The 13,099-nt window shown below is 40.5% G+C and overlaps 1 protein-coding gene across 3 annotated transcripts in view; it reads left to right on the plus strand.

Moving 5' to 3' along the window:
- The first annotated feature begins 1,551 nt into the window (after window positions 1-1,551).
- The window catches only part of LOC141777025 (ephrin type-A receptor 4-A-like), a 29,914-nt gene continuing 18,366 nt past the window's right edge, over window positions 1,552-13,099 (plus strand). The window contains exons 1-5 of one of the 3 annotated variants that reach the window (XM_074650946.1): window positions 1,552-1,786; window positions 2,599-2,666; window positions 7,115-7,312; window positions 7,609-7,719; window positions 8,137-8,491. In XM_074650946.1, the coding sequence (XP_074507047.1) occupies window positions 1,636-1,786; window positions 2,599-2,666; window positions 7,115-7,312; window positions 7,609-7,719; window positions 8,137-8,491 (883 nt within the window). In that variant the 5' untranslated portion in view covers window positions 1,552-1,635. The remainder of the gene's footprint in view (window positions 1,787-2,598; window positions 2,667-7,114; window positions 7,313-7,608; window positions 7,720-8,136; window positions 8,492-13,099) is intronic. The other 2 variants (XM_074650944.1, XM_074650945.1) reach the window with 2 other exon arrangements.

Genomic DNA, 13,099 nt, shown 5'->3' on the forward strand with positions numbered 1-13,099 from the left:
AGCACATACATGCAAATGCAGGCGCACACACACTTAACACATATAGTTCCCGGTTTAAAAAACGCTCTACTTGAAATCAGCCGTGCTATTCCGTGCTCTGTGTTGGCCGATTCCAACAAAGGTTATCAGAGCTTACTTTTGCACGTGTTGAACAAGGACTAAACAAAGTGAAGCACATCTCTGTTTCACCTTGTGTGGTAGAGTTTTCCTACAACAGATGGAATGAAAGTATTTACTTCTTCAAGCTGTGCCTCCATCGAGAGTAATTGTTCAGCAGAGTCTTTGAGAGAGGGAGAGTGTAGGAGGACGGGTCATGAGCCTGCTCTTTGTCTGCGCCACCACGCTTCTACACGAGGCCATGGTCCTCTGCCTTTCTGTTTCTGCTCTTATTTCTTTATTGTATCTAAACTTTGTTGGGGTTTATAGATAAAACATAATAAACTGTAGTGGACAGATGGTGGGGGAATGATTAAGGCTTCTTATCCTCATCTTATCAGCTCTAAAATGTCCAAACAGCCTACTATGAAAGATGCCTGATCATTCATTGGGTTTCTCCTCCTCCTCCTTCACCCCAGCAGCCATCAACAGGTGGCGCTGCAGTCACACTCTTCATGCTTCCTCAGGACAAAGAGCCTCCAACAACCTCAGTTGCCATGAAGGCAACCAAAATGCAAGCAGTTCAGCCCTTTTATCAGGAAATTGTGACACATTCATGTTTCAGGCTAAAAATAAAAGGCGTGATGATGTGACCTTTATGACGCCTGTGCCTGCTGGCAACTTTCAGGGTTAACACTGCTAAATGTCACCTCTGACGTGGGACACAGTGTATCTAATGGAGTTAATGGAGTTGTGAACTATATCCTCTATTATTATATGGTCACAAAGTGGAAATATTCATTATTTGCAAAGGTTCAGGGGTAAAGGTAAGGGGCCCAAGAGTAGCTGTGTAGTTGGTCTGCAAATGCTTCATCTTAAGGAGAGGAGTTGAGATCTATAGCAAACAGGAGGAGCTGACTCTCTGCATTTTAAGACTCACATCAGTTTTCCTTAAATTAGTGGTTTGAAAGTGGGGTGCGGTTGGAGACACAGGAGATCAGGTGTCTTTGGAAAAATAAGGAGAAATGTCATTTTGAATCATTATATCATTTAAAGTTTTTATAATAATAATAAGCATAATAATAAGCAGTTAAGTGTGCTATTACTTTTCAGGATCTCCTATTTTAATCCATAGAGCCTTACAAATAAGTCTAACAAATCATATCCACAATTTCAAAAAATCCATTTCTTTCTCTTTTTTTAGATAAAAAAATATATAAACTGTAGAAATGATAACGTTGAAGCAGATAGCTTAATAAGCACGTTTTTTATCTGTTCAAAATGTACCTTAAAGGGAGATTTAATACTAGAACTACTATTACTACCGCCACTATAGTATTTAATACTCTTAACCACATGAGATTGGACAATTAATAGCAGTAGCTCTTTGGTTCTTGTCATTTGAATCAGCATTTAGGGAAGCATCTGATCTGAGTGTAGGAGAGACCGCCCCAGTATCCGCTGCTGCTGCTGCTGCTGCTGCTGCATCCAACTCGCTTTTCACACTTGGGTTCATTCACACACACTTTTCCCACCGGGATGATGGAGCCGCTTCAGCCAGAGGAACACACAGCGCGCTCTCACACCGCCGCACACATGGCTCACAAGCTATGGCGAACATTTTCTACGTCCATCTGGATATTTACACTAGTTTCAAGTTCGAGGACGAGGATTTATCCACCAAACGAAGGTGAGTGAGGAGAGGAATCGTCTGTGTGGTTATGGCACTGCTGGGTGACACAAGCTGCGTGCATGCGCTCCTTTACGCGTCCTAGGATGGTAAAGAGCAGGATATGCCAATATGCATGAAACTTGAACAGAGGAAAAGTTGGGTTTTTGGGGGGAGATTTCAGTTTTTTATTTCTCCTGGTTTCTCTCGGAGTTCAGCTGCATGTTCTGTCTTGCTTGTCACAAAAAAATCTATTATTTCTTGGATATTCCCGCATGATATGGCCACTGTGCACAGTTTAGTGTGAAAGATTCATCTTTTATTCATTAACAGTTAAACAGTGAAACTCATGGTGTTTCTTTATGCATAAATTGGATTTGACGCCATCAAATCAAAACTTTAAATTATATAGACTGATATTATGTAATAGAAATGATCATTATTATTAAAAGTAGTTGTGTACATAACAAATCCTGCTAATTGCATATTTGTCCAAAGCTTTAGTCATTTATTTATTGGCCATCTTGTGGTGTGGTTAAGTCTTCCAAATGCAAAAACGTTTCTCTCTGCTGAATTATTTTATTTGATTGAAGCAGTGTAGGCTGTTTGCCCTTTAACCACCTGCATGTTATTATTAAAAGTAATTGTATACATAACAAATCCTGCGAATTGCATATTTGTCCCAAGCTATAGTCATTTATTTATTGGCCTTCTTCCAAGTGCAAAGAAATTTAACTTATTTCTTTCTGCTGAATTATTATATTTTATTGAAGCCAGTGTAGGCTGTTTGCCCTTAAACCACCTGCATGTATGTGTGTGTGTGTGCATTTTAGTGACCCTGCTGGATACCAGGACAGTGCCAGGAGAGCTGAAATGGGCAGCCAGTCCTTCCGAGGGAGGGGTGAGTGGGAGCTTTTTTACAGATACACTGTTTACAACCTGTTCTCTCTTTGGAAAACACACTCACTCTTATCTCTCACTCTCACTCACTCACACGCACACTCACACAACACTTGTACACACTTGGTCTGGGAACTGTAAATAATCATCCCACAGATTTTGAAATGTGCTGTTGTTCACCAAGCCTAAGTGCTAATATGAGATTGCTGGCGTCGTGCTTGGCACGCGAAAAGGCATAAACCAGCTTGGTGGTGGGTGTCATTTTTTAGGGATTTTTACTACCATGCAGTTGCCAGGATGAATCCTGTAAATATCTATGTTGTATTGCATCCTCTCATCTTTTTGTACTTTTTGTTATTGGGACATTGTGATCTGCCGTCAATGTCCTTCCTCTCTCTCTCTCTCTCTTTCTCTTTTGCTCAATGTCTCTCTCTTCTTTGTTGGTTTAAGAGTTATTGGTGAACTTGACTCTTATTTCTTCAGTCACCATGCTCTCATTCTCTCACATGCTGCTTGATTGACGGGGTCCTGGTCTGCACGCACTGAGCTTTTGATTACAGGCACCCCCCACCTTCCATATCCCTCAGCTACACACACACATGCACACACAAAACACCATCTCTGTATGGTTGGGGCAAAGCTTTTTCTTTTTTCCTCTGACAGCTGTGATTTCTGTCTGCTGACAAAAGAAACTAGACAAGGAGGCATCATACACCGTGACAGCTTTTTTTTTCATAGCACTCTTCTTCAGTACACACATACCCTGCAACACCCACACACACACACACACACACACACATAAACATACAACAAAACACAAAGACGTGACCATGTGGTGTCGCTCATGCGTACACACTCTTGTATTCACTACTACTGTTGGAGTGCACAGTTGCAGACTAAAGAGTCGGACCGATGTTGATAATAAATCTGATAATGATGTTATTAGCTAATGTTTAAACTAGGGCTGTCGATCGATTAAAATATTTAATCGCAATTAATCATATGATTGTCCATAGTTGATCGCGATAGATTAGGAATTAATCACACGTTTTTTATCTGTTCAAAATGAACCTTAAAGGGAGATTTGTCAAGTATTTAATACTCTTATCGACATGAGAGTGGACAAATATGCTTGTTTTATGCAAAACGTATATATACTGTATATTTATTATTAGAAATCAATTAGCAACACAAGACAATGACAAATATTGTCCAGAAACCCTCACAGGTACTGCATTTAGCATAAAAAAATACACTAAAATCATAACATGGCAAACTCAAGCCCAACAGGCAACAACAGCTGTCAGTGTGTCAGTGTGCTGACTTGACTATGACTTGCTCCAAACTGCATGTGATTATCATAAAGTGGGCATGTTTATAAAGGGGAGACTTGTGGGTACCTATAGAACCCATTTTCATTCACATATCTTGAGATCAGAGGTTAAGGAACCCCTTTGAAAATGGCATGCCAGTTTTTCCTCGCCAAAATTTAGCGTAAATTTGGAGCGTTATTTAACGTAATTTCCGACATGGTATGACATGATTGGTACCAATGGATTTCTTAGGTTTTCGAGTAACATATGATACCACTCTAGCTTTAAAACTAAGCCTGCTACAACCTCCGAAAGATGATGCGTTAAAGAAATTAGTGGCATTAAAAGAAATTTGCGTTAACACGTTATTATCGCGTTAACTTTGACAGCCCTAGTTTAAACATTAAACTTAACTGTCCAAAATGACAGTAAGACAGTAAATGCTAAACCATAAACCTCACTGGACATTACAAATTTAAATAAATAAATAAACACACAAAAACACAATAAAAAACATAAAAATCATGAACTCAAATTAAGACATTTTTTGGTCAAATGCCTATGAAACATTACTGCACTGCAGTTTCTACAAACATATACACCAGTATTAATTCATCAATATATCTATAATAAGCCAATTGGCCAATAAGATCAGTCCTGATTACATATCGATCAGGCTCAATTAGACACACACTCAAACACAGACCCCCTCCCCCCCCAACAACACACAGACTCTCCCTTTTTCCCTCTCTCTCGACACGCCACATTTGGTGTGTATACAGCTCTCACTAGAGCAGATTATTATTCAGTGGCAATAAAAAGCCAATTTGGAGTTGGGAGGCTAAGCGGTCATTTGAAGGGTCACAGTACAAGGCAAATAGTCGGCTCTATTGAGATGGATGGTGCAGTGAAGGTTGAGCCTGTTTCTCTCGTATGGAAATGTGCCTGTAAAAACCTTGGAGTCGCAACAAATCTGAACTACTGTCCACTGCTGAATATTGATGCAAAAATAGATGTTTTCACATGTTAGAGGATGCGCCCCAGCATCGGAAATGTATTGATCTTGTTTTTCTGTATTTGTGAGGACAAACATTTCCTCAAGTGGTAAAAAAATGAGATAAGTATCTCCACAGGGAGTGTTTTTTTGTGGTCACTACTTCTGTAAGAGTATTTCTGTGTTAAAGCTTGTGTCTACTAGGGCTAAATATTAGAATTTAGCTGAGTTTAAACTTTAGATTATGCCATCGGTTTTAGTTCATGCCAGTGCAGTATGAAAATGTACTTGCTGTAATAATCACAGTAAACATTTAGCCAACACATTCAGCTGCCACCACGGGCTGTTTTTATTTATTTTTTAGCCTTCTTAGTTTTGAAAACCCTTACTTATTGGTGCACTTAAGTACTTGCCAGAAACTCTGACAACTGAAACTTGAAAGACAGCAACCTTTTAAATACAAGATGCTTCCGCATTCACATCCCTTTTACAACATCTGTGTATATAGACTGGAAAAACAAAGTTCAAAAACTTGTGTTTGGTGGATTATTTCTCTGTTGTTACAATGCTAATTGGCATTGTATTTTATATCGTTGGAAAGCCTGTTCATTTACCTTCGCAATGAGCATTTTGGCAATTTTTTCTTGGGCGCTACCCACATAATCAGCTGTGCTGCTCATCCCACAAATGCATGATCCTTACAAGTTGGACATCATTGCGAAGGTAAATAAACAGGCTTTCCAACGATGTAAAATACAATGCCAATTAGCATTGTAACAACAGAGAAATAATCCACCAAACATAAGTTTCCGAACTTTGTTTTTCCAGTATAGTTTGTCTTACAAGTTTAATTTTCACTTCACTTAGAAGCATTGCTACTTGGTAACTAATTATTATATTTGTTCATTGAATAAGAAAAAGTTTTGACCTGCTCTTACCTGCCTCACCACGCAACACGTTCACAACTTTGCCAATTAATGTTCACCAATTAATTATCACTTTGATGGAGCATCTGTTTTGATGATATTTATGGAACATGTTTTAAAGTGGGGGCCTGTAATGTTAACGTTGAGATGAAATGAAAAATGCCCTTTTAACCCTTTTATATCACATCCCTGCTCATATTGTGCAACTATTTAACAATATATGCAAAAAAATCAATTTCTTCATATTTTTTTTTATCAAAATCCAATCATCTTTTCTTCCTGTAAAGCCAAATATGATGTGTGCTTATGTAAGCTAGTACCAACCAATTTCAAACAATAACACCATGACATCCATCCATCAATTCATCTGCAATGTTTAGCGACAACATTGTAAGCCCGCCCATGTTTTTGCAGTCCAAACAAATGCAAAGAATTTGATTTAAATCCCTCTTGTAACTGTACACCGCTCAAATATTCAATTTCACTGGGGAATCCTCAATACTGAAGCTAAAGACGCACTAACTTCCATTTCACTGGGACTTTAAGTATACACAGTTTGCCGTTAAGGAGCTTAAATATGAAGCGTAAATATGCTTGCTTTATGCAAATGTATGTATATATTTATTATTTGAAATCAATTAATAACATAAAACAATGACAGATATTGTCCAGAAACCCTCACAGGTACTGCATTCAGCATAAAACAATATGCTCGAATCATAACATGGCAAACTGCAGCCCAACAGACAACAACAGCTGTCAGTGTGTCAGTGTGCTGACTTGACTATGACTTGCCCCAAACTGCATGTGATTATCATAAAGTGGGCATGTCTGTAAAGGGGAGACTCATGGGTACCCATAGAACCCATTTTCATTCACATATCTTGAGGTCAGAGGTCAAGGGACCCTTTTGAAAATGGCCATGCAAGTTTTTCCTCACCAAAATGTAGTGTAAGTTTGGAGCATTATTCAACCTTCTTCGCAACGAGCTAGTATGACATGGTTGGTACCAATGGATTCATTAGGTTTTGTAGTTTCATACGATACCAGTATCTTCTCTCTAGCTTTAACACCGAGCCCAGTTCAACCTCGGAAAGCGAAAGTTAATACGTTAAAGAAATTAGTGGCGTTAAAATGAATTTGCGTTATCGCATTATTATTGCGTTAACTTTGACAGCCCTAGTACTAATACATTTGCATGTGTGTTTGTTTGCAGTGGGAAGAGGTGAGTATAATGGATGAGAAGAACATCCCTATCAGAACGTACCAGGTGTGCAACGTCTTAGAACCTAATCAAAACAACTGGTTGAGGACAGACTGGATCCCTCGGTCCGGCGCTCAGCGGGTCTACGTTGAAGTCAAGTTCACCCTGAGGGACTGTAATAGCCTGCCAGGAGTCACCGGCACCTGCAAGGTACCAGAAAACACACTTCTAATGTCAGAGTATGATGATCATTGTGTGGTTTGGGCGTAGTAGAAAGTTTAAACACAGATTTCCGTTAAAGACTTGACTTCTTTAACATGTTAACTTTTATGCTAATTACTTAATGGACATGCCGCTGTTAATGGCGCTTTATTATATATTACAGCTGCTGGTTATCCAAGCACAAACCCCCCTTTGACTCATTATCATATTAAGAGAAAAGATGAGTGCTGATGATGATAAATAGACGCCTCAGTCTTTTTTGTTCTGTCCCTTTTGTCTTATAGGAGACATTCAATCTGTACTACCACGAGTCTAACGAAGACAGAGAGAGCTACATCAAAGAGAGCAGCTTCATTAAGGTGGACACCGTGGCAGCAGACGAGAGCTTCACCCAGGTAACACTGAACAACTGAGTCAGGCTTTGAGTTCTTTATCTTCCCTCCTCTGCTCACTTTAATTTGCTCTTATCCTGAAAATAAAAACCCCTGCGGCACTTAGCTGTAATTTTTTATTTGTTTTACAATCACTTTTATCTGGGATGTCCATTCTGCCGTCCCGGGAATGCTGGCTGGGGGCTTTTGCCGAGTCCTCACAAAAATTACTTCTGATTTTTAGCATTGTAGGCATTATAGCTTATTTTACCTTTGCAGTCAATAGGAGTCAATCTGGATGAAAGCCAAATGCTGAAAATGGGAAGATCAGCCACGGTTCAATAGCAGCTCCCACTTTAGGTTGAACAAGCGAATTGAATTAATAAGGGCTGCCACAGTTTAGTGCACATTTCATTAACGCTCCATTCTCTTCCCACCCAGGTGGACGTCGGGGATCGCATCATGAAACTGAACACCGAGGTGCGAGACGTGAAGGTCACGACCCGGAAGGGTTTCTACCTGGCCTTTCAGGATGTTGGCGCCTGCATCGCTTTGGTTTCCGTCAGAGTTTTCTACAAAACCTGCCCGCTCACCATCCGTAACCTGGCAACGTTCCCTGACACTGTCACCGGGGCCGATACGTCTTCCTTAGTGGAGGTCAGGGGGTCTTGTGTCAACCAATCAGAAGAGAGAGACGAGCCTAAAATGTACTGCGGTGCTGATGGAGAGTGGTTGGTTCCTATTGGTGGATGTCTCTGCAACCCAGGATATCAAGAGAAGGGTGGTGCATGTAAAGGTGAGTGAAACCGACAGAGCTGCTGCACCAAAATGTGTTGTTGTTTGTTTTTGTGATGGTCCAACTGATACATTTTGGACTCTTTTGCGCTCTCCGCTCACCTCGTGTTGCCACCTCTAAAGCCCGTGTGCCTATGAGTAACAATCATTAGTGCTCCAGTTTAATAAGCTATCCACTAACGATGGAAAACAGTGACAGAGATTTGGTTTGTGTAGTAATTCACACGTGCTTGATTATCCTGTGGATTGTTTTAATTAGTTTCAAGGATTATATTTAGAATTGTTGTTGTGTTAAAGGTGAAACTCACGTGTGGAAGGATGTTTCACAACACCACAACAAATTAATCAGTGTGGATGTTTTTTTTCACCTTTTACTGATAGTGAGTTGAATCAGAAATGTCTTCTGCTAGGTTTGCAATACAAGACTATGTTACAAATTGCAATCCATTTAAGTTGCACTAAGAATTACATGTTTGTAATGGCTAAAATAGCGACATATTTATTGAATAGTGAAACGTATTTGAAGGGATTCAGCATTTGGATTTTTGATGGCAGCACAAACTCAGACGCCTTAAAGGAATAATTGTTTTGGAATTCCACTTATTCACTTTCTTGCCAAAACTTAAGGCCTTTACACTCAAGGGGCGAACAGCAGTTTGAAAAAATATTGACGTGCAAATTAATCACACGTCAATATATTTTTTCGAACTGTTGTTTTTGTCATGAATACTTTCACACAGAGTGCGAGTATTGCCCGGCGAAAAAGCAACAAATTTTTTGGAACAAGGTTGATTTTCTGAGCTTTCGAACCGCAAATCAAGGCATCAACTAATCGTGTCGTGTGGAACGGGTTGAGTTGCGCCTATATTTATGAAACAACAACATAGAGGCGCTGCAGTCCGAACCAAGATGGGAAATTATTTTACTCTTTTCAACCTTGACAAAGGCAGCGCATACCAGATCCACTCCTCTCATTCTTACCTTTTCACAATAAAAGCTCTAGATTATTCTAGTATTTCACATTTCCGTGTCATGTATTCGTCACGCCCCCGGGTGTGTGAAGGTCTTTAGATGAGATGATGGATATCTGTCCGTTCAATATGAACTTGGAGCCAGGAGATGGTTAACTTGGCTTAGCACAAAAACTGGAAATGGGGAAACAGCAAGCCTGGTTCTGTCCAAAGGTAACAAAATCTACCAGCTCTTCTAAAACTCACTAATTAACATATTATATTACACTGCGCTGGTTGCCTGGCAACTTCACAGTGACAACAAGACTCTAGAAAGTTACTGCACCCGGTCAAAAAACAGTCTGACACACCCCATAAAACCACAAATCAATTTTACACATTGTAATAATATGGATTAAACTACAAATGTGTTAATTAGTGAGCTTTAGGTTGTGGGTATGCTAGCTGTTTCCAATCTTTGTAATAGGCTAAGTGGACAGTCATGAGAATAGTATCAACTGTTTCATCTAACTCTCTTTCTCGCAAGAAAGCAAACCCATTTCCCAACCTGTCAAACTATTCCGTTAAAATATTCATACTGATTGTACAAGATACCAGTAAAAACTGGAGGACGTTTTGTCTGTACTTTCAGCTTCTTTTGAAACGTAACCCTCGACTGTTTGAATAAACCATCATGTCATAAAACTTCAATATCTTCAGTCTAATGAGTTTATCCGATATCTTTTAATAAATCCGAGATGTAAAGAGTTTTTTAAGTCCTGCAATGAGTAACAGTAGAAGTTCTCAGGTCTCAGTGTGAGGTGTGCTGACATAACAACAGCCATCTGGACTAAAATGTCTTTCTATCACTTACAAATCTAGTCTGAACTTTACGGTAACAAATATGCAAGCTGTTCACACACCTCTCACCAACATACATGTGGCGTGGATGACGTGTAATGTTTGGAAGTGACTTCTTGTGATAGTGAAGACAACTAGATGTGCGTGTTTGTGTGAGAAAGCGGGGTGAACGGAGGGGGGACAACAGACTTAGTGGAGACACTTTTACAACCTGGCTTCACTCTCCCTATTCAGTCTCATACGCAACACACACACATCGTGGCCGCTCACACACACACACACACACACACACACATACGCAGATGCACAGAGACCAATAGAGACAAGGGAGAGCGACTCACTGATCTGCTGCCTCAGTTTTATTTATGAAGCCTATCCCAGCAGGCTAATTGTATAACAAACAGACCCATAATTCAAAGAGAAAAGAGGAGACGCTGAGGGAGAGAAAGGCGAAAAGATGGACATAAAGAGAGCGATGCAGTTTGGGCCAGTTGGCGTTAAAGAGGAGGGGGAAAAAAACGTGACTTTTTTTTCTTTGCAAAAAGAAAAGCAGTCGCCAAAATTCTCTAAGTGACAAACGTTCTCTAAAACCTTCACCCCGTTTGCCCCGTTTGTTCTCTCTGAAAAGAGGAGGAGGTTAGCGGGGTGGTCCCTGAAGGCTGAAAGATGTTTCTCCTAAACTAGATTTAGGAGAGACCCTTGACTCTGTCGAACCTCCAGCAGATGTGAAGTGCCATCTATCTATCTGCTGCTCTCTTCTCCGTCTCCCCGCTCTCGCCGCCTGTCAGGTTGTTGGCCAGGCTCAGCTGCCTCAGTGGAAATCCATCAAAGTCTGGATGAATACCGAATGCTGCTCAGTGAAAACTCTGACCCTGCAGTATTGGATAGACGCCTTAACACTTCTTCCATTTTAAGTTTCAAATTCGCAGAGAGACCGAGAGGAGGAGGAGGAGGGGGGAGGGCAGAGATAGAGATGGAGATAAGAAAAGACAGATAGTTTTGAGAGGAGATTTGGCTGATCTGTCTCTTCTCCCGTCACTGGTGTCAAAAGGTTTCTGGATCTTCTAGACTCACGTGCCTTCACTCTGTCAGCATAATATAGCCAGCTATAGTCAGACAGACACTTGTGATTAGGTTCTTACTGAACAATGCAGAGAAAATGTATCCTCACTTTATGCACCAAATAGCTTAAAGGAAAAGTTCAACATTTTGAGAAATTAGCTCATTTGCTTTTATGAAAAGGTCGAAGACATCACAGCTTCTGGGATGAGAAACAGTCCCGTATTTAATTCCCCGTATAACAGCAACTTGTTGTTTCTTCACTTTGGTTTTTGTACGTATTAAAGGAGCAGTGTGTAGGATCTGGTGGGATCTAGCGGTGAGGTTGCAGATTGCAACCAACTTAAGCCTCTCCCGTGTGCTAAGCGTGTAGCAGAACTACAGTGGCCGACGCAAAAACGCGAATTACCCTCTCTGGAGCAAGTTGTTGTAAGAGTAGTGCAGGTCATTTGGAGCAGAGCCAGTACGTAGAGTGTGTATGTACATGGTGAATGGTGAAGCAAGAGAGAGAGAGCGGCGGCGACGGGAGCGAGTAATGTTATCAACTCCGGCCAAAGCAGGAAAAGTTAACAGTGTTTGGTTTGTCCGTTCTTGGCTACTGTAGAAACATGGCTGTGCAACATGGCGAACTCTGTGAAGAGGACCCGCTCCCTATGTAGATATGCTCATTCTAAGCTAACGAAAACAGAACGATTATTAGTTTTAGGTGATTATACACTACAGAAAACATACTTGTTGATATTATATTCCATTTCTGCCAATAGATCCCCCTAAATGCAACACACTTGTCCTTAAAACAAACAAGATGTAACATGTTTATTGGTGAGTTTTTGAGCTTCTATTTGACCTTTGAGCAGAGCCAGGCTAGCTGTTTCAAGTCTTTATGCGAAGCTAAGCTAACCTTCTCCTGACTTCCCATTAAAGACAGTGGTATCAATCATCTCATCTAACTCTCTGTGAGAGAGCGAATTTCCCAAAACGTCAAACCTTTCCTTTAATTTCATCCATAAAATACCTCAAATTATAGCAAAAACTCAAAAAACAAGTCCAAACCTTCTTGGTGAAAAAACATGAAATTGTGTAACAGAAGCTAAATCATAGAAATTGTTAATTCAGCCTTGTGTGTTTTTTGTAAAATATTTTCACATTTTTGTCTGTTATGAACGTTTGCCTGTTATATATATTATTTATATAGCGATTTTTCATTATCCTAAGAGTCCTGGTGCAACAACCACAGTTTGCTTCTCTGTAGATAGTTTTACTGTCTGCCTCGTGCTTTGGTTTTTCTAACACATTTTAGCATTCCCCAAAAACTCCTGTTGAATTAAATTGAAACAAGAGTAGGCTTAGCTAAAGCGGTTAAATGTGAAAAAGTTCGTTTTCACTGTTGACACAGAGTAATGAGGATGGAGAGGATGAGAGTAGAGAAGCTCTGGAGAGGAAGAAGGGATTAGAAGTTGAATGGGGCGAGAGGGGGATTGAAAGAAGGCCACTGACAGCAGAAGGCATCAATACAGGCCCGCCCCTCCCCCGCTGGGGGTCCGTCATCGGGTGCAAAGGGGACGAGTAGGGAAACACAAGAGAGAGGGAACTCCCCCTCTTTTCTAAACCCTTGGTTAAGACCGAGGTCACGGCTGAGCCTGATGAAGATGTCAAAAGCTCTGACTGACAGCCGCGCGCACACACACTCATACAGAGAGAGTTTAGCTACAGAGTGCGGGGTCATGACCGAGGTAGAT

The sequence above is a fragment of the Sebastes fasciatus genome, chromosome 11 (genome assembly GCF_043250625.1).
Source record: "Sebastes fasciatus isolate fSebFas1 chromosome 11, fSebFas1.pri, whole genome shotgun sequence".
In the NCBI taxonomy this organism is placed as follows: domain Eukaryota; kingdom Metazoa; phylum Chordata; class Actinopteri; order Perciformes; family Sebastidae; genus Sebastes; species Sebastes fasciatus.